Source organism: Chenopodium quinoa, unplaced genomic scaffold, assembly GCF_001683475.1.
Source record: "Chenopodium quinoa cultivar QQ74 unplaced genomic scaffold, ASM168347v1, whole genome shotgun sequence".
NCBI lineage: Eukaryota > Viridiplantae > Streptophyta > Magnoliopsida > Caryophyllales > Amaranthaceae > Chenopodium > Chenopodium quinoa.
In genome coordinates, this window is record NW_018745684.1 from 7,247,294 (window position 1) to 7,270,269 (window position 22,976).

The 22,976-nt window shown below is 32.2% G+C and overlaps 1 protein-coding gene across 4 annotated transcripts in view; it reads left to right on the top strand.

Moving 5' to 3' along the window:
• The window catches only part of LOC110717357 (serine carboxypeptidase-like 18), a 31,956-nt gene extending 16,256 nt beyond the window's left edge, over positions 1 to 15,700 (top strand). For 3 of the 4 annotated variants that reach the window (XM_021896029.1, XM_021896028.1, XM_021896031.1), the window contains exons 7-14: positions 2,522 to 2,620; positions 3,247 to 3,336; positions 3,711 to 3,785; positions 4,021 to 4,095; positions 4,472 to 4,605; positions 12,943 to 13,059; positions 14,903 to 14,957; positions 15,454 to 15,700. In XM_021896029.1, coding sequence (XP_021751721.1) covers positions 2,522 to 2,620; positions 3,247 to 3,336; positions 3,711 to 3,785; positions 4,021 to 4,095; positions 4,472 to 4,605; positions 12,943 to 13,059; positions 14,903 to 14,957; positions 15,454 to 15,537 — 729 coding nt within the window. In that variant the 3' untranslated portion in view covers positions 15,538 to 15,700. The remainder of the gene's footprint in view (positions 1 to 2,521; positions 2,621 to 3,246; positions 3,337 to 3,710; positions 3,786 to 4,020; positions 4,096 to 4,471; positions 4,606 to 12,942; positions 13,060 to 14,902; positions 14,958 to 15,453) is intronic. The other variant, XM_021896030.1, reaches the window with a different exon arrangement.
• Positions 15,701 to 22,976: the final 7,276 nt, after the last annotated feature.

Sequence of the window (22,976 nt, forward strand, 5' to 3'; positions counted from 1 at the left end):
CAGTTGTTGCCTGATATGTTTCTTTGTTGGCTAATTTTTGTATTGACTGATATTTTTCTTTTGTTGGCTGATATGTTTTTTTAAATATTTGATATGTTCTTTTTGTTGGCTGTTATCAGTCATCAGTTGATTGATATGTTTCTTTAGTTGTCTTATATCTTTATTTTGTTAGCTGTTATGTTTATTTTGTTAGCTTATATGTTTCATTTTTGTTGGTTGATATGTTTATTTTATGGCTTATATGTTGCTTTTGTTTGTTGATTTTATCCTTTTGTTGGCTTATATGTTTTATTTTGTTGGCTTTTATGTTCTTAATGTTGGTTGTTGGCTGATATGTTCCTTTTGTTGGTTGATATGCTTCATTTGTTGGCTGATATGTTTCTTTTGTTTGTTTGTTTTTTTTTAAATTTTTTTTTGGCTGATATGTTGCTTTTGTTGGTTGATACGTTTTTTTTTTTTTTAATGTATGATATGTTCTTAATGTTAACTAATATCAGACATCAATTAGCAAATATGTTCCTTTCCTTTTTATTGGCTGATCCACATAATTAAACATTTAAAGTTTAACTCATTAAAAAAAAAAAAAAAAAAAAAAAAAAAAAAAAAAAAAAAAAAAAAAAACTTATACGAATTGCATTGCATTTGCATTTTGCATTTTCAGAGGAGATGGAAGAAGATAGAGATGAATAGGAGGAAAAAGAAGCAAAGAGAGGAGAGAGAAAGAGTAGTGCCGCCCAACCAACCACCATGAAAACTCCACCAGCAGCAAACCGCCACCACCAAGTGAACTCCACCAACACCAAATTAAATCGGAACTCCAAATCGCACTTCCAAATCGAACGTACCACCAAATTGAACCTGTGACCAAAACCCGCATCCCTACAACAACCATCGGCAATGAATCACCTCCTTATCCACCGCAGCCACCACATACACAAAACCACCATTGCCGCCCAAAATTCATAGCAAAACAGCTTTAAACAGAGCAAATCATCAATTTCGATTCAATAGCAAATTTCGAAACAATAACCCCCTTGGATTAATTATGATTGTTTTATGTAATTGATGTGAATTTCTGATTTTGATCTGGTAAAAAAAAAGAGCAGAGGAGAGAGAAAGAGAAGGGAAGAGAAGAAGGAGAGAGAAAGAGAAGGGAACAAAAGAATGAGTGTCGCACAAACAATTGGGTGCGGCAATAGTTTGTGTTCTTTTTATAATAAAAAATTCAAGTAGTAAGCAAAGGAATAAATCACAAAATTTATCAGATAAAATATATATTCAGTAAAATATTTTATGTGAACAAACAAATATTTTATGTGAAAAAAATACAAACAAACCGTACATCGCACGGCTTCATCTAATTTGATATTAAAATGTAAGTTCGAAAAAAAAAGCTCATACTTGTTTCATTTTTATGGTTTATGATTTTTTTTTTTTTTTTTTTTTTTATTATTACCGTGGTCAATCTATAACATTTTGCTAACCAAAATACCAAATGCCCTTGATGGTTTTCTTATTGTTATCCAAAACATTCGTTAGTTTCATAAGCACTTGAAATATTCTCAAGTATATAAGAACTTAAGGCCCTGTTCTTATCACCTTGAAAAAAATTATAATATTCAGTAAAAATAATTTCAGTTTAGCAAAATTAAGACAAAATGAACAAAACCTTACATTTGTTTGCGTTAGAAAATCCTTTCACCATCCAATATTACTCCTTATGTGATAACCTTTGTTCTTAAATTCCATATTATCAATTTTACTAAATTTTTCTTTCAATGTTACTTTTTTTTAATAGTAGAATGAATGCATTAATAAATTATTACACGACATTGATAAAGAAGAAGCGATTTTAACATATACTTAAAATATTATATTAAATAAAAAATTTCCTTATAAAAATTATACGATCGTCGATTAAATCTTGTATTGTGGAGTATCTTTCAATGCTACTTCTTATTTTTAAATTAGATAGACTTATTTATACTCCATATTGTATATTTAGTATGTATTGTACCAAAAAATAAAATTGTATATTTAGGAACTTTGAATTACCTGAGTCGCAGTTAACATACTTTCCTTTCTTTTTAAAAATACCATGGATCTACTCATTTTTTTGTCACCTAACTTTTTACCCACTACATACTAATCATGATATTAAAAAACATAAAAAACAAAACCCACCCATTAACTATAATAAAATGATACCAAACTACTCATATGGATAAGTTAGGTTTGTGTATTTAAGTCCTTTAAAGTCCCAAAAGTTTAGGAGGTTCTATTGTAAAATTTTATACGACAATTAGATTAGCCCTATAGTTTTATGTAATGTTTAACTCTCTTTTCTTTTATCAATGTGGGGACATGTATATGTATTGTTTAGAAATGTTACATTTCTACAATCAAACAGGGATTGAAAGGAGTAAATAATTAGGAAGAAATTAATAGGTATGTAAATTTTGGCTTTCTCAATTGTATGTAAATTTGTAATGATCTCTCCTTTCATAACATTTGATTCTAGGGATATATTATTGGGAATCCGGTGATGGATGATTTCGTTTCAAAGCATGCAATCGAATATGCTCACCGTATATCTATACTGTCAGATGAGCTTTATGAGGTTAGTAGTATTAGTATGCACTTAATTATCAGCATGTTTGTGTCACTAATTGAAACACTTTTTGTGGGCCCCGCTTACCTCTAAAGAAAAAAAATTGAAAACTTTTTTAGGTTGTCGTTTGTACAATGTAATGATAATAGGTAAACAAATACTTATTTTAACTTTTTTTATATACTTGCAACACTTTGATTTATGAAAAATTTACATACTTATTTTGACTAAATTTAATAAATATAAGAAAATACATATTCTTGTGGGATCTACATTCGTCTCGATTCATACTTTCATAACATTAAATTTATATGTACACTTTTTAGTTTTGACAATTATGGAGTAATTACAAATTAAAAGTGATTAAAAATAAAGTATTACGATAATACCAGACTCAACTTTGGCCTCGGCAATATTGGTAGGCCATTTAGCCTTGTTCACATAAGAGAGAATTGGATTACTTGAGAATTCCAAACTATTGTTTGTTCCTCTATTTGAAAATATATACTTGTCATCAATAATCTCTTTGAATGAGGCATTTTTTTAATGTAATTCTATTTTAAGTAATTTGTTGTGTTCTTTGTATTATTATTATTATCATTTCACTAATGAATCATGTATTTTAAAATTGTTAGTCGGCCAAATTAAGTTGCCATGGTGATTATGAGCCAATTGTTGCTGAAGGTAATGCACAATGCAAAGAGATACTTGAAGCTACATCAAATGTGAGTATATTTTACAAATCACACACAAGCGCACGCAAAAATGATATGTTTTACACTAGATCGATTGGATACGATTAGCACTAGTGAAGAATTCTAATGATCACGGCTCCACTTTCTCATTAACTTGGACAACAACATATATGAATTAAATTGGACAACAAGATACTTAAATTAATTAGTCTGTAAACGTTTTTCTAGACCCTTAAAGATAAGTTGATTGAATGAACCCTAAAAAATCATTTGGAATAATAGTTTAATAGGTTAATCTTATTCAAATTGTACGTTCCATATATACGTGTGTGATAAACTTATGAACTTAATTATATCTTTCTATCTCATGTACTAATATCTATGATCCACGATTGCCTATGCAGTGCATGGATCCAGTAGAAGAATCATTTATCCTGGAATCCAAATGCAATGTATCAACACCCGAGAAGTGGTGTCGGGTATTGCTTAACTTCCCACTTTCGTTCACAATTTATCAGAGTTGAAAGGGCTATAATATTAGTACTTCATCCGTCTTTAAAAGTTTTATTTTTTATTTTTCCTTGTACCGTTTATGAGACAAATTTTGTTCAAAATGGAAAAACTATTAGAGATGGAAATAGTAGACTTTATGTGATCGATAACAAATTTATGAATTTGTACTATTTGTGTGCGTATGTGTTTTTGGTGGTGCAGGTATACTATCGTAATCGCATGTCTCAATCGTGGGCAAATGACATTAACGTCCAAGCAGCTCTTCATGTTCGAGAGGTATGTAATTGATTCATAAATATGATTTCTCCAAGTTTTGTACAGTTTTGCCAAAAAAATATGAAAAAAAAATACTTTAGTTAGTTTTGCAGTATTTAGAAACTTTAATCTAATTAAAATATTTTTAAACCTCTTTTGAATCCTAACTAGTTTTGGTCTCATGCATGCACGTACAAATATTACTATTAGGATATGAAGGAGGTATCATTTTAGATCAACATGAATAAATCATCAATTGAACTCCATTCTAATCTTGATAATCATATATATATCAATGATTGTTCCGAAGATTAGTAATTTGATTAGATAGTTGCTGCACTATTATCATGTTGCCCTGTTTTGCGTGCGGTCTAATGTTGAGAGTGATTGTGTTTAGGGAACGATTAGTGAATGGTTTCGCTGCCGCGGTCGACGCAGCGATGATGAGTTTAAGTACAATTCTGATGTTGATAACAGCGTGAGTTATCAACAAAATCTTACCACCGAGCCTCTCAGGGCATTAATCTTCAGGTAACTCATATATTTTCTCTATATGCAAATTGTGCTACCCATGAAACTCTACTAGTAGAATGCCTTATTGCAAGGCCACAAATGATCTAAGTAACTTAGTAACGTGTTAGTGTTAGGATTAATTCCTACTATATACTTTAATCTTCATATCAAATTAATCGGTAAATCTTAATTGCGGAAGCGTACCTGATTCCATGACAATTGATCGAACCCCTTCTTGATTATGCGTCTTCTAGTAGATACACACTATAGGGTTTTCTCTCTATTGACGGGATATAACTGAGAGTCTATTGTATGTACTATTATGGACCATAACCCTAGATGTCTATTTATATAGACTCCCTTCCTAATCCGCCCATCATGCATTAGAAAGCGTCCAATGGTCTCTACACATAAAACTAATTAAACCCATACTTTTGTAAAGACGTAATAAGCCCAACAATAATAATTACTTATATGGATCACTTTATTTTTGGGCTAAACTATATGATAGCGTATAAATACAATCATAACCGTATAGTCTACATACATTATTGTATTTAGGTCCATAAATTTCTTACAATCTCCCACTTGGACCAAATACAATTACATGTTTGTGATTCTTGTTAATTGCATTATACTTTAAAACTTTATGAGCTCGGAATACTATTATTTCCAAATGTCTTTAAACAATTCGGTCCATCAATTATATCAACATAGATTCAAAGCAATCTAAGCTACAATTAATGTAACTAGACCCATCAATGGCCACAATGTTAACACAATCAACGACATGAATCAAGCATAGGTGTGTAGCATGCAAATAACATAATTGTGATCCAAAATGTCTATTTTCAATTGGTTCACTATAAACTTTAGCAAGACCACAATATGATCTAGTAAAAGAGTAAACCAAACTGAATACTTTATTTTTGCAGAAATACTTAAAACCACAATATTCAAAATGTTTCTATGTCATACAAGCAATAAAATAACAAACTCCCTCTAAAACTATATATCCTTATGTGGCATGACACCTATACGAGCAGTGTGCACATGAAATACTTTAGGCGGTAAACCCTTAGTAAGCGGATCCGCAATCATGGAGTTTGTGCTAATATGCTCTAAAGACAATTGTTTACTCTCCACTCTTTCCTTCACAGCTCTAAACTTGACATCAATATGCTTTGATTTTGTCAAGCTTTTGTTATTGTTGGCATACACACCTAGCAATTTGAGTGTTTTATCAATACCATTCACTATGCGTAGACCTATGACAAAATTCCTTAACCATAATGCATGGTTGGATGCCTCATAAGAAGCTATGAATTCTGCTTCCATGGTGGAAGTAGCTCTAAGTGTCTGTTTGACACTTTTCCAAGAGACAACTCCTCCAGCTATCACAAAGATGTAGCCAGATGTGGATTTCAGGCTATCTTAACATCCAACAAAGTCAGAATTAGTGTATCCAATGATCTCAAGTTCATCTGACCTTCTGTAAGTGAGCATGTAATCCTTTATTCTCTGCAAATATCGTATAATCCTGTTTACAGCTTTCCAATGATCAAGCCTTGGATTGCTTAGATATCTGCCCAATATTCCAACAATGTATGCAATATCTGGACGGGTACAAACTTGAGCATACATAAGGCTCCCTACAGCTGATGCATAAGGGATCTTCTTCATTTCTTTAGTCTCAAAGTCATTCTTTGGGCATTGTGTGAGACTGAACTTGTCTCCCTTAGCCACAGGGATATCACCTGGTTTACAGTCTTGCATGCCAAACCTTTTCAAAACTTTCTCGATATAGCCCTTTTGTGACAATCCAAGAGTGCCTAGACGGCGATCTTGATGAATATGTATCTCTAACACAAAAGAGGTGTCCCCAAGATCTTTCATCTCAAAGTGATTTGATAGAAATCTCTTAATTTCGTGCAAATAGCCTATATCGTTGCTAGCAAGCAATATGTCATCAACACCAGGAAAACATGCTTACTTCCACTGAACTTATGGTACACACAATCATCAACTGCATTTGTCTCTAAACCACGAGACATAAAAACTTGATGAAACTTGAAATACCATTGACGAGAAGCTTGTTTGAGTCCATAGATGGATTTCTTTAATTTGAAAACCATTTTCTTTGAATGTTCTCTGATTGTTGCATATATATGGTTTCCTCAATGTCACCATTGAGAAATGCTGTTTTAACATCCATCTGATGTAATTCAAGATCATAATATGCTACAAGTGTCATCATAATCTTATAGGAGTCTTTAGAAGAAATTGGTGAATAAGTCTCCTTATAATCAATGCCTTCCTTTTCAGTATAGCCCTTAGCGACAAGACGAGCCTTATGCCTTATCACATTGCCATTTGAATCCCTTTTGGTCTTAAAAATCCATTTATAACCTATGGTTTTCACACCTTCAGGCAATGAAACAAGGTCCCAAACGTCATTGCCCATCATGGACTTAATTTCCTCATTCATGGCATCAATCCACTCTTAAGAGTTAGGGCCTTCAATGGCTTGGCGAACGGTGATTAGATCATCATCCACCATCTCATTTTCCAACTCTTGTTCTTGAAGTAGTGCAACAAATTCTTCATTAATTTCATTGTTATCCTCCTGTTTTTGGAGAAAAACAATATAGTCATCTGAAATTGCACTTCTTCTTTCTCTAGTGGATCTGAAGTTTTTGTATTTATTCAGTTGATTCTGAATAGGGGAATCATTTTGAGTTTTTGGAGTTGTACCTTCAATCATGTCAGGAATGGATGTCTGATCATGATTGATAACAATTGAAGGAAGAGAAACTTGTTCCTCTTCGAAAATAAACTCTTTAACCTTATCTCCAAACTCAACATCTTCAAAAATTCTAGCATTTTCCGTCTCAAAAATTGATCTAGTTGTGGGATCATAAGACTTATACCCCTTAGACCTTTCAGGTACAACTAACAGTTCTAAAGTCCAATTTCTTTTCATTTGGCCTATAAGGCCTTTCCTTAGATGGACAACCCCAAATGTGTATATGCTTTATACTAGGTTTCTTATCAGTCCATAGTTCATAAGGGGTTTTAGAAGCTGCCTTAGTTGGTACTCTATTGAGAATATAAGTTGCGGTCTTAATTGCCTCTCGCCAGAGGGATTCTGGTAAGGTAGAGTGGCTAACCATACTCCTTACCATCTCCTGCAATGTTTTATTGCGCCTCTCAGCTACACCATTCATTTAAACTGATCCTGGCATGGTGTATTGAGGGACAATTCCACATTCCTCTAGGAATTTAGCAAATGGCCCTGGACATTGTTCACCAGATCTGTCATTTCTGCCATAATATTCACCACCACGGTCAGATTTGACTTTCTTAATTGTATTCCCAAGTTGATTTTCAACTTCAGCTTTATAAGATTTGAACACATCCAATGCTTGGGATTTCTCATGAATCGTAGCCATAACGAGAATAATCGTCTATGAACGTAATAAAGTATTGTTGACCATTCCAAGAAGCTGTAGGAAATGGTCCACAAATGTCCGTATGTATTAGTTCTACGACATCTGAAGCTCGTTCGGCTCTTAATTTCCTTTTGTCTATTTGTTTCCCTTTGATACAATTAATGCATAAATCAAAATCTGAAAAATCAAGGGAATCAAGAATTCCATCTGACACAAGTCTTTGAATTTTTTGTTTTGAAATATGCCCTAAACGTTTGTGCTAAAGTGATGAAGAATTCTTATTTGCTAGTTTTCTTTTAGTACCACTAGAACTGACATGCAAACTTTCATTAGATGAAGCATTAGTATCCAACAAATATAGGTTTTCAAATCTAGATAAAGAACCAGATCCAACTAATTTTGAATTATAAAAAAGACTAACTTTATTATTTCAAAAAGAACAAAGATAACCAGATTTGTCCAATGTAGAAACAGAAATCAAATTCCGCCTAAAAGACAGTACAACAAAAGTCTCTTTCAAATCCAAATAATATTCAGTCTTCAATGACAACCTAAAAGTGCCTATAGCTTCAACTTCAATTGCCTTGCCATCACCCACATATGTATCTTTCACTATCACTCGATTTTCGGCAATTCAGGTAACCCTGCATGGACACACTTATGTGAGTAGTAGCACCAGAATCTAGCCACCAAGTGTGTTTAGATACCGAAATTAAATTAACCTCAGAACAGACAAAAGAAAGAAACATACCCTTTTGCGCACGCCATGCGTGGTACTTAGTGCATTGTTTCTTCTTGTGAGTCATCCCACCATAGAAGAAGCATCCAGATACTTTAGATTCATCCTTATATTATCTTCCTTATGTTACTTCTTTTGTGGTTGCGAAACCACATCCTTACCCTTCTTCCTTTTCTTGTCATCCTTAGAGGAAGATGCCAAGTGAGCATTTTCTGTCTTTCCTTGCTTCAATCTCTCTTCCTCTTGAACACAATGAGAAATGAGCTCATTTAAAGTCCATTTCTCCTTTTGACAGTTATACCTGACCTTAAATTGACTGAACTATTTAGAAAGAGATATCAAAACCAAATGCACGAGCAAGTCATCAAACAACTCTAACTTTAGTGCCTTTAATTTTGAAGCAATATGAGACATTTCCATAATGTACTCTCTTATGTTCCCTGTTCCTTTATACTTTTGGGAAACAAGGCTACTCATGAGAGTACTTAATTCCGTCTTTTCGTTCTCAGCAAAATGTTTTTCAAGTTCTGTAGGAACGATTTGGCATCATCCTCTTCGGACATACCGCCCCTAAATGATTCTGGAATTGCACGTTTCATGATCATAAGACTCATGCGATTTGAGCGTTCCCACTTTTCCATATTCCCCTTTTCTATAGAGGGACTAGAATCCGTAAGAGCAGCGGGGCGTTCAACCCGAAGAGCAAGGTCTAGATCCATGCAACCAAGAACGATCATAACGTTCTCTTTCCAACTTTTAAAGTTTATCCACCATCAAGCATGGGTATAGTAGTAATGTTGGCAGTATTCACTGAAGAGAACACAAACAAACAAAATAAGCTCACAATTAATTCCAAAATTCAACTTTAATAATCAGATTAAAATATTGACAACGCATTCCATCACAAGAGACCTAGCACAACATTAATTTTTAGTCTTTGGACAAAAATTAAATTTGTAAGTGGTCCTCTTGGTGTAGTAATCAAATATTAACAATAAAATCCTATCAAACATTAAGTCTTTCTTTGGACCAACTTAACATTCACATGAAAACCCTTATAATTGGTACATATTTATTGCCACAAGCATGTTTAATTTTCGGCCAAATAATAGCCTTCCTTTGGGCACCATTAATCGTATGAAAATCAAACACACACGAACATCTCAATATTTCAAATAAATTAATCTACACAAAAGAGGTTACTTTGGTAACATATTGTTTCAATTAATAAATCCAAACTATGAGACACAATATTATTTTTATTTTTACCTCATTGTAAACCATAAAAATCTGATTTAACCTTAATACATGTAATTAATCATGCGTTGATTTAAATTAAACTAATAATACAACACAACTCATGATTAATTCTTGCTCAACGGTCAAATTAAAAGAACGGCAACATGTAGAGATGTAGTCAAGTACTAGTATCCAATTTTTTTTTTTTTTTTTTTTTTTTTTTTTTTTTTTTTGAAAGAAAGCAGGGAGCAATTATGTATTAATATCCAAACCCACAAGCGTTAAAAAGCTTTCCGGGAAAGGTGCAAAATGTACATGCTCCATAGTGTCCGAAGGGCAAGACCTAGCAATTAGGTGGGCAAAGGCATTACCACTTCTTGACACATGACTACAGAAGAAGAAAGAGAAGGAAGAAATAATACATAAAATGCGTTCCACAAAAGCAAAGAAATAACTATGGCCTTTCCTCTTAGAAACAATAGACTGGACAAAAGTCATAGCGTCACTTTCCAACCAAATTGCGTTATGACCCAGCCTATTCGCACCTCCACACCAAAGCACAACGCTGCAGCCTCCGCTACTCTAGGGTCCCAGTGGCCTGTTCTCTTCCTCGCAGCAGTAAACAATATACACCCAGCACTATCACGAGCCACCATGCCTAAACCCACGGATTTATCAGGCAGTAAGGCAGCGTCGGTGTTGATCTTAACGACACCATTCGGAGGAGCTGTCCAGCTGCTGGCAGACAGAACCTTCTTGCTCACTGATCTGCCAAAAACTCGTGCTGCATACACATTATAATCCAGAACATATTTCGTGAAGTTCACTGCCAAAGCACAAGAATCGTGGGTTGGGTTCTCGAAGATGCGCTTATTTCTGCTTGTCCAAACAGACCAAGTTAAGACTGCTAGCAGGGACAAATCTTACTAGTATCCAATTCAAGGGTACGGTATGATACTATAATATAAATAAATGATAAATCATGGAAGTATCAGCATATAATACTTCGTAAATTAATCAAACTATGTTGGAGTGATAATCAAACCATATTGCAGCAAATGCAGTGAATTGATTTCACAAAAAAACAAAACGCAAATCCATGATCATTATTCTGATTTCAATCAAACGAACGACAAAGCATCAAACTATCGTTCACCAAAATATATCTCAAAAAAACGAATTAACCAAAACGAAACCATATTCAATTATCATACTTCGAAAATTCACGAACGAGATAATATGCGACATGAATTTAATTAATAAAAAGTCGCAACAGATTTCAACATAAATCGCATGACATCATACGATTAAACCAAAATTATCAGATTTAAATTAACCGACTAATCTAATATGAAGGAGGCTCATGACAATTAATCGGTAAATCTTCATATCAAATTAATCGGTAAATCTTAATTGCAGAAGCGTACCTGATTCCATGACAATTGATCGAACCCTTTATTGATTATGCGTCTTCTAGTAGAAACATACTCTAGGGTTTTCTCTTTATTGATGGGATATAACTGAGAGTCTATTGTATGTACTACTAGGGGCCATAACCCAAGATGTCTATTCATATAGACTCCCTTCCTAATCCACACATCATGCATTAGAAAGGGTCCAATGGTCTCTACACATAAAACTAATTAAACCCATACTATATAATAGACGTAATAAGCCCAACAATAATAATTACTTATATGAATCACTTTATTTTTGTGCTAAACTATATAATAGCGTATAAATAAAATCATAACCGTATAATCCACATACATTATTGTATTTAGGTCCATAAATTTCTTACAGTTAGTTATAACAATTACTTTGTATTATTTTATCTCATGTATATACACTACTTTCATTTCACTAAAATGGTTAGATTATCTTTCACTAGTAATTCCTCTGATCTTTTTTAGCTGTCACAATTTGACTTTTAATATTATTCGTAAAATTTACTTTGAGTAGCATTTGTGATTTACAACTATCTATGATTAAAAAAAATTCATGTGCGATCTTATTTAAAACGTCTCAATTTGTATTTTATAAATATTAACTTTTATAGCTTTCACTTATTAACAACAAGCTACGACACACACGTTACACGTATACAATATAGGATATTTTACTCATAATAATGTTATTGTAGATTTTTTCGAAAATCAATACTTACATAAAATTTTAGATTTAAGATTTTAATTAAAGATCGTAAAAAAAAATAAAAATTAGACAATAACAAATTTTATCCACTTTTTGTACCTTAACCTTAAAAAATATTGTTGATTGTTGAGTTTTTTGTATAAAGGATTCAATACTATAGAGTAAACATCTAAAGTAATACTACGTATATGGATTAGAAGATGTATATTTTTTTTTTCTTTTTTTTTTCTTTTTAATGCATGTTAAGTTTTTTTTTGTTTTTTTTTTTGAGGGAACTATATTGATGTTAATTTTCCTTATTTTAATAAAAAAATATGTATGATTATCTTTTAACAATTTTTTTTTTTGAGGAAATCTTTTAACAAAGTTAAATTAATGTGGATCTTTTCAATAAAAAAAAAAAAGTAAACATGGTTTGTGGGTATTTAGTTTTTTTATTTATGAAAATAAAGTAGATAATTTTGGTTTTTTTTTTTTTTTTTTTTTTTGTGAGCAATTATGAACATTTTTTTTAAAAAAAAAAAAACTGTGGATAGTAATTGCAAGAGAAGGGTATTTTGGGAAAAGACAAATTTATTAACCAAAATGCCCTTTCTCTTTATATAGTACTATAGATTAAAGATGTAAATACTTAAACTTGTGCATTGGTAAACATGATTAAAAAAACAGATCAACTAAAAGAGAAAATTTTTGCAATAGGTTTTTATAGTATCTAATTAATTTTATATTTGGTTACATTGACTATGCTTACCGGTTAATTTTGTTTAACAGTGGTGACCAGGATATGTTGGCTCCATATATGACAACATTGGCTTGGATCAAAAAGCTAAATATCGTCCCAAATGGTGATTATTGGAGGCCTTGGTTTTTAAATGGCCAAGTTGGAGGGTAAATTAATTTTCTACAAAATCTCTCTCTGCTTATTATTTGAAATTGTCTTTTTTTTTTTTTTTGGGGGGGGGGTGGATTTGGGGGTCTTCTCTATGAACAGAACCTTAACTTATTAAGTGAAATAAAAGCTGATAAATAATTTACCATCTAAGTAGATCTATATCTTAATTGATGAGTCCGACAAAAGTGACCTAACTATATAACATAATTGTTACACATGTAGAAGTGTAAAAAATAAATTTACAAACTTAGGCCCCATTCTTTTAGGCTGAAATTTGCAACAGTGATGCGCGAAACTGAATTGAAATTTGCTGAATTGAACTGTAGTTTACTAAACTAAACTGAAATTTGTTGTGCTTAACAAAACTGGACTGAAATATGTTGAATTGAACTGAATTGAATTGCTATTGGTTGATTGATTTAAAACGACCTGAATAATTAGGATAATTTCACTTTTGCTACCACCAAAACACATACATTTCACTTTTGCTACCCCTTTAAAATTTTATTTTATTTTGCTACCACCTAAATCACATAATTTAAATTTCACTACCACTTAACGGAATCTGTTAGGGTTCCATTAAGTTTATTCAAAAAATTAAAAAAAAATAAAGAAATTAGAAAAATAATAATAAAAAAAAAACCTAGCCACCCTCAACTGCCCTAGCCTCCCCCCTCTCCCCTGCCGGCGGCCGGCGCCCAAAGCTTGGGCCAACGCCGGCGACCCCACTCCAATCCCTTTCCCCCACCTACGCAACCGCCCCCCCTCCGTTTTCCCCCTCTTGCTGCCCCGACCCCCACTTCAAACCGGAAACCACCCCCTCCGTATTCTCCCCACCAGAATCGACCCCCCTCCCCATTCCCCAATGAAATCGACCCCCCTCCCCTTCCCCCACCCAAAAACCGGCACCTTTAACCTTAAACCACCCGCCTGAAACCACCCTAAACGGGTTTTAGGGTTTCGCTTATGGTGGTTGGGGTGGTGGGTTAAGGTTAAGGGTGGTCGAAAAGGGTAGAGGAGGGGGGGGAGACGATTCTGGTGGGGGAATGGGGAGGGGGGCTGATTCCGGTGGGGCGAATGGGAAAGGGGTGGTTTTCGGTTTGGAGTGGGGGTTGGGGCAACAAGAAGGGGAAAAGGGAGGGGGGGTGGCTGCGTAGGTGGGGGAAAGGGATTGGGGTGGGGTCGCTGGCGCCGGCCAAAGCTTTGGGCGCCGGTTGCCGACAGGGGGGAGGGGGGAGGCTGGCTGACGGGAGGGGGCTGGCTGGGCAATTGAAGGTGGTGGGCTGCGTAGGTGGAGGAAAGGGAGGGGGGAGGGTGGCTGGCTGGGTTTTTTTTTGAATAAATTTAACAGAACCCTAACCCATTCCGTTAAAAGGTAGCAAATTTTAACAAAGTTGTTTTTGTGTGGTAGCAAAATAAAATAAAATTTTAAAGGGGTAGTAAAAGTGAAATTATCCTACTACTAATAATAATAATAATTATTATAAGATAGAAGTTAGAATAATAATATAATATATGTTGATATATTTATATTTACAATTATTAACATAATAATACCATAATAAAAATATTAATAATATTTATAAATGTAATAATGATAATAATAATTAAAAAATATAATGTTTGCCTCTATGATGGCGGTCAGCCATTGGTATGGGTGGTGGTGTTGGTGGCTAGTAGTGGGTGGTGGTGTTGATGAATGATGGCTAATAGTGGGTGGTGCTTGAGTATATTTTTTTTTAATTTGATATTGTAAGGAAAAAGGGTATTTTGGTCATTACGTATTATGATGTGAGTAGTTATATTATTATAGACTTGACAATTTCTTGTTTGATACAGATATGTTACAGAATATTCAAATGGCAACTACAATTTGACATTTACTACAATCAAGGTATAAGCATTACTCAATCTAATCCTTTAATACCCATTTACTTACTGATGTGTATCAAACTTAAATTATTTTTGCTAAACTTAAATCATTTATCCTGTAATTAAATTATTTTTCCAAACTTATATAAGCTTTTTGTAATTAAATTAATTTTGCTGAATTTAAATAATTATTACTAATTACAAATTATTTTATTGATTAACTATATTATATTTGAGTTATTGAATTTTACTAATTAAAACTTAATTCCACTAAAACTAACTCTTATTTTTACTAAACTCATTATATCTTTGCTGAACTTAACTTATTTTTACTAAAGTAAAATTCTTGTATTTTTGCGGAACTTAACTTATTTTTACCGAATTAAACTTATTTTCATTAAATAATTAGATAACATTTTTCATTGCATCTTATTAGTAACACTAGACGAATGTTACATATAGTTAAATCTCTTTTTAGTTAGAACAATTAATACTTCATCAAATTGCTAATTTTGTAGGGAGCAGGACATATTGCCCCTGAATATAAGTCGCAAGAATGTTTAGCAATGTTGCAAAGATGGATCGCATTTAGCCCTCTGTGATTAAAATTATCAAACATTGATGTTGTTGAATTTTTGCCTTGTAATTTTTGAAATTTATAGATTTGTGTAATTACCTATCTCCATACCTAAAAGGCATTGTAAAGTTAAGATGTATTATTTGTATTATTCATGAAAGCAATGATGAAACGTTATTTCATATTTCCTTTTAAGTGGTCAACTTTGTGAGAAAATATCCTTATATAGAAAAGGTGGCAAAAAAAAGTTCGTATATCTAGGGGTAGGTGACCATAACAGGGTACCCTTTTAAAATTCCTAGAACCAGAATTAGAACTTGTTGCAATAGGTTCCACAAAATGAAAATCGGAATTGACAGGTTCCTAAAAAATGGGAGCCAAAATCGGAACCTGTAAGATCCGGTTCGATTCAAGGTACCTTGTCTTTTAATAAATTTCGTACTTTTTCGCTAAATTATATCATAAAATTTTGGAGGTTCATAAATTTTCAACTCTTACAAATTGTAAATACATCAAACCAAAAATAGTTGTTTAGCAAATTTAATATATATTTATAACTATTATTTTTATTTTTATTTAGTAAAATTAGGCTTGAATTGATATATGATTTGGGCATATGTTACATGCATTTGGGAACGGGAGTCAGACACGGACACATGTCCAAGTGTCTGATCCTACAAGTTCCAAAATTTTAGGACACAGGTACTCTGTCTGATATTTAGACACGGATACGGGTACACGTCAATACGTCACTTAAAGTTATATAAATAAATTATATATTACAAAAACTTTATATTTTTCATTACGTCCACCCCTATTTTTATTTTTATTTTTTTTAAATTCTATCATCGGTAAATTCTCCAATAACTTTTTTTAAATTCTATCATCGGTAAATTCTCCAGTAAATGGTAATCTTCTTCTCTCCATCTTCTCTATATTAATGGTGGTCTTTAAACACGATCTCGTGTCTGTGTCGTTTCTTGTTGTATCGACACAGACACTTCGTGATTTTAGCCGTGTCCGATTAACATATGTTTGGGCTTAAGCGATACTTTTATACAGTTCTAGGGTACCCTACAGGTTCTGGTTCCAAAAAATGACGATTTTCTTGTAGTTACAATAATTATAATGATGAACTTGTTAGGCAAATTACTGAATTTATAATAAAGAAAAAAAACATACATAGAGCTTAAGAAGGAAAATTTCCTCGAAATAAACAAACTCCACTTTAATATAGGTATACCGTATATAGATAAATACATAATGATGAAGTTATTAGGCAAATTAATGAAATAGAAAAAAAAAAAAAGTTTAGGAGGGAAATTTTCTTTTAAAAAACTTTTCTTTAGTATAGGGAATTTTCTCAAAAAAAGAAAATATAGATAAGGGAATTGGAAATTTTTTTATGAAAATATAACAATGTGAATAATTACATGGAAAATTTGGAAATGTAAGATTATTTTATTTGAAAACTAAATAATCTAATAAATCATGGTTATATTATGTTAAATAAAAATATTATGGTTCCTCCACTTGGGAAAAACTTGTATTGTCTCCCTCGAAAGAAAGAGTTTTTTTCTTTCAGAAGAGAAGATCCATACCCGCTTCAACTGGGGCAGATGCTGACCTATCACCCATGTGGATATCCACTACCCGTCTTTCACTCGCCAACTAACCTAACAACATTTGTTTAATAATTTCCTATAGATTATCATTATGCCATCTATATAAATTGTTGTAAGAATATTTGATAGAATATTATACAAGGTAGTAGTCAATAGTTATAAAACAATAAAAGTAGTCCTACATCAATACAAATACAAAAAGAATTACGTAAAATATTAGTGGTAGTAACAAGTTGGGTATGACATCAAATCCACCACCTACTTGCTGCTACCCACGGTGGGTATGACTTTTTTACCCATACTCGCATACTTACCTTCCAAAGTAGGATCCATACCCGCTTCAACTGGGGCAGATGCGGAGCGGGACCCACATTTCTATACCCACATGCGTGCCATCCCTAATCTTAGGGTATGCGTGGCTACGATTAATTACTCATATTCAAGTTACAAAATTAACGCAAGACTTTTTCTTCCTCCTAAAACTACAAAATGATGACATATTTATTCAAAAAGTTGTATGTGTCAACAAATCAAGAACGTGCCAAATTGTTATATCTTATGTATTTGGATTTTTAGCCTTTCTTTGTTAATTTTTGTCTGATTTTGTTTTTTGGTTTTTTTTAACCGTTAATCATTAATTGTAGATGTCGTATGACTTTAATCAATCTAATATATATATATATATATGAAGGGGAGTTTTTTCCCGAGTTTTTAGAGAGCCACGTAGGATGAAATTTTCTTAACGTGCCATGTAGGATTATAAACTTTAGTTATAACCAATCAAATAAGAGATTATTAATTTCCTTTAGAATTAAATAATTCAAATGTCATGTAAGCAAAATTGAAGAATGAGATTTTAAAGTTTAAATTAATTAACTATAAAATATTATCTTTTGATATTAGGAATTTTAGCCTATATATATATATATATAGGATTGAGATCATGTGAGAACCAAGTCCTATAATAAGAACTAGGAACTCATCGTGACCGTTGATTGGTCTCAATCCGACAGCTTGTGTTTCGCCTGCCTTTTTCAATTTCATTAAGGGCATTTTGGTAATTTTGCCAGTTGAATGACCTTTCTCCTGTTCTTTTCGCAGTTCCTTTGTTCCTCTCTCCTCTCTTGCACTTTCTCTCTCTACCCTCAACTCTCTTTGTATTTTCGTTTATCTTGTATCGAAATCAGGATTTTCTTCTTCGCTCAGTTTTTTGCTGTGATTCTTTTATTTTCATCATTGTTTGAGGTAATTCTTTTTGATTTATTATACTTTTTGCGATTTTGTGAAATTTTTTATCGATTTGCCATCTGTTTTGTTCGATTTGAGATTTTTTGTTCGATTTATTATTTTTGAATTGTTGTTTTTGTTTTCGTTCGATTTTTTCAGCTTATTTCTGTTTTATTTAGTGTTCTTTTGTTATAATTTTGTGTTTTTTGAAGTACTTTCTACGATTTAGGGTTTATATACTACGATTTAGGGATTTTTTTGAATTACTTACTACGTTTTAGGGTTTTAAATTACGATTTGGGTTTTTTTTTTAGTCTAATTGTATGATTTTGTGTTGTTTTGAGTCTTATAATACGATTTGGATTTACGATTTTAATTGGAAAAACAATGTTGATGAAATTTGGAATGAAGAATATCAAGTGAAGAAGGTTTTTCTTTTGCTAGTTTCTGGTCATTTTTTTTTTATCATTTTAGTTTAGATTTTATTGTACTGGATAGTGATTGTTTCTGGATTTGAGAGATCTTGATAGTTTTTACAAGTATACTTTTTTTAAATGGTTTACTTTTTGTTATTGTTTATTTACTTTTTTCTTTGATTCATTTACTTTTCAGGGAGATGACTGAAAGTGTAGAGCATTGTTCTGCTACTGTCACTGATAAAGATAAGAATGTAAGAATTTTCAAAACACCCACTCAGCCTGTGCTTCCTAAAATATATTATAATTCTAGAGGTGATAAAGAGTATATCCCAGGTTGTGCTTTGGAAAAGAAACCTATTCTTGGAATGAAATTTGATAGTCTTGGAAGTGGTATTTAATTTTATTACAAACATGCTAATGAGTATGGATTTAAAGTCTGTTCTAGTACTACTAAAGTAGATAAGAATAAGGTTGGTTCTAGTAATAGTAAAGGAGTTACTGTAATTAAATATTTATTATGTAGCAATGAAGGGTATGTGACAAATAATAAGAAAGCTGGTAAACAAGTTGAAGGTGCATGTTTAAGGAAAAAGACTTTGAAGGGAGTTGGATGTCCTGCTAATATTAAATTTAGGTTTTGTAATGGTGGGCAGTATATGGTTTACTCTTTTTATGAGTCTCATTCTCACCCTTTTTCTACACCTATTACTAGGCAGGTTACTAAATATGAAGTTGGTTTAAATTTTGCTCATAAGAAGTTTATTTTTGACAACTCAAAGTTAAATATAGGGGTTGTTATGTCTTATAGGATCATGAAAGAACTTTGTGGTGGGTTTAAAAATGTCAGGGGCAGTAAAAATGACTTCAAAAAATTTTCTAGGGACTTGAAATTTTATATCTCCAATGCTGATGGTGCAATGTTTGTTCAAAACCTTAAACAAAAAGTGAAAAGCAGTAAAGGGGGTTATTATTTTGATTACTATGTTGATGAAAGCAGGCACTTGACACGTGTTTTTTGGGCTGATGTTATTGGTAGAAGAGATTATCAATTGTTTGGGGACTCTTTATCTTTTGATTCTATTTATGATACAAATAAATACTCATTGGTTTCTGCCCTTTTACTAGAGTTGATAATCATAAGAGATGTGTTACATTTTGTGCTACTTTATTATCTAAAGAAGAAGTAAAATCTTTTGTGTGGCTATTTCAAACTTTTTTGAAGTGTATGGGAAGAGAACCCTCTTGCATAATCACTGATCAAGACCCTGCAATGGGTATTGCCATACAAAAGGTTTTTACCAAGACTAAACACAGGTTATGTATGTGGCACATAATGAGGAAGGTACCTGAAAAGGTTGGAACTCAGTTTTGTAATGAAACTGAGTTCTTGAAAAAGCTAAGTACATAGTTTGGGATAAAGAAATTGATCCCAATGTATTTGTTGATGGCTAGAACAGTGTTATGGAGGAATTTGACCTTGTAGATCAAGAGTGGTTTGCATACATGTTCAAGATTAGGAATCTTTGGATCCCTGCATATTTCAGGGACTTGCTTATGGGTGGGTTACTACGCTCTACTTCTAGGTCTAAAGGTGAAAACAATTTCTTTGTAATTTTATAAACCCCCATGTGACCTGCGTTGAATTTTTTGTCCTTTATGAAACTGCTCTTGATGCTCAAAGGCATGAACGGGATGAGTTGAACAGGCTTAATAAATCTGAGCCTCAATTGGTTACTCATTTACACTTGGAAAAGCACGCTGCTGTTGTTGACAGTCGTGCCATCTTTTATGATTTTCAAGAAGAATGCCAGGCAGCCTATTTCTCATGTGGTGTTGAAAGTTGTAGTTCTCTATATTGAGATGGTGTGGAGTTTTCAAGAAGAAAAGGAAAAACTTTGATGCAAATTTTGACTTGGCCACATATGAGTGCAATTGTACTTGTAAAATGTTTGAGAGTCAAGGCATCTTATCTAGACACATTCTGTTTTTATGAAAGGCAAGTCTATACATGAACTTCTTGATCTCTATATCATGAGTCGTTGGAGAAAAGACATTCTGAAGAAAAAGCTTCTGGCATAAATGTTGTTCTGAATGATGCTTCTAAGTATGATAAGAAGAAGCAATTGGTGAGTGATGCGTGGTCCAAGATTTTCAGTTGTGTGAGTTTATATGAGCAATCTGAGGACAATTTATGTGATCTTATTAGGAAATTATCTTCATTTGAGGAGCATATGCTGACAAAGAATAATCCTGAAAATGCAACTAGTTCAAAAGAGGTGAAAGATGCTGATATTAAGGTTTTGGTTGGGTCAAATGAAGCAGATGTAAACATCTTGCCTCCAAATCAGTGTCTTAATAAAGGTTCTGCCAGAAGTTCATAGACTTTGAAGATAGAGTGCAAAAGAAATAGCTTCTGAAGAAAAATCCAAAGAGGAAAGAACCTGTAGAGCTTGTGGGCAATCTGGTGTTTTACATGACAGTAGAAACTATCCAAACAAGTAGTTCTTTAGGTATTTTACTTTTACATGTGTTCCATTTACTTTAATCTGTTATTTATTTACTTTAACATTTAACTTGATTTTCTTTTTATTTTTGTGCAGGTGTTATTATACTTGTACTTTTTTATTTTAGGTATTTTACCTTTGTACTTTTCTCATTTCTTTAAATTGAAATTTATTTACTTTACGTTGTAATTTATTTACTTTAATCTGTCATTGATTTTCTGATGTTTATTTTTGTATAGTTATTATAATACTTGGAAATTTAAAGATGTTTTGGAAGATCAAGATATACTGAAGAAATATTAATGTGTTTTTTTTTTATTTTTTTTATATGTAATATTTTTACATTTACTCTAAGTAATTGTACTATAGAAATAAAGTTCAGTTTATTTACTTTTACCTATTATACTTTAATTTTATGAAATATTTCATTTACTTTATGATATTGTTTTTTCGTGCCTTTCACAATGAATAATATATCATATGAATTGTATTATTATGTAATGTCCTTCTTATTTACAAAATTGAAGATAATATCCTATATTACTCCCTTCGTCCCAATATACTTGGCACGATTTTGATTTTCATCCGTCCCAAAATACTTGACACATTTCTAAAAATAGCATGGGGCCACATTTATAACATTATTTTTAATTACTCCCCCATGGTCTGATGGTAACAAAACTTGTTAATATACGAGGCTCTTTTATAAACAAAATTCTTTTATCTCTCCCTTATCTCCACTGCACAACAACCTACACCATCTTCTACCACCGCACAACCATCGTATGGCCACTAACACTATCACATGGCCAATAGTTGAAATAATATGGTGCACGACCTTCCAACCAACAATCTTTCGGAAAATTTGTACTTTTTTTTTTAATGTGAACAAGCATTGAACTACCACCTCATAAAGACTTTATTTTTTGAACTTTTTTCTTTTACTTTTAACTTCATGTTTTTTACTTTAACACTGATTCCCTTTACTTTTAAATCGAACATCATATTTTTGACTATTTTTTGAACTTTTTTCTCTTAAATTTGTTCCTTTTACTTTAATGATAATTTCATTTACTTTTGGATTAATTTCTTTTACTTTAACAATATATTTCTTTACTTTAAAATCGAACATCATATTTCCAAAAGACTTTATTTTCTAAACTTTTTTTCTTTTACTTTTAGTGTGAACAAGCATTAAACTACCACCTCCACAACCATTTCACAACCACCTCCACCTCCACAACCACCTCATAAAGACTTTATTTTTTGAACTTTTTTCTTTTACTTTTAACTTCATGTCTTTTACTTTAACACTAATTCCCTTTACTTTTAAATCGAAAATCATATTTTTGACTATTTTTTGAACTTTTTTTTCTCTTAAATTTGTTTCTTTTACTTTAGTGATAATTTCATTTACCTTTGGATTAATTATTGCTTTTACTTTAACATTATTTTTCTTTACTTTAAAATCGAACACCATATTTCAGAAAGACTTCATTTTATAAACTTTTTTCTTTTACTTTTAACTGAGTAAAAGAAATCATATACATACATTTTCTAAACTTTTTTCTCTAAGCAATCATATACGTACATGTTCTCAAGGTTACTATTAAATTAATTTCTTTAATTTCTACATACTTAGCTTACAATAGGTAAGTTAATAGCATGCAATTTAATATTCCAGAGTCC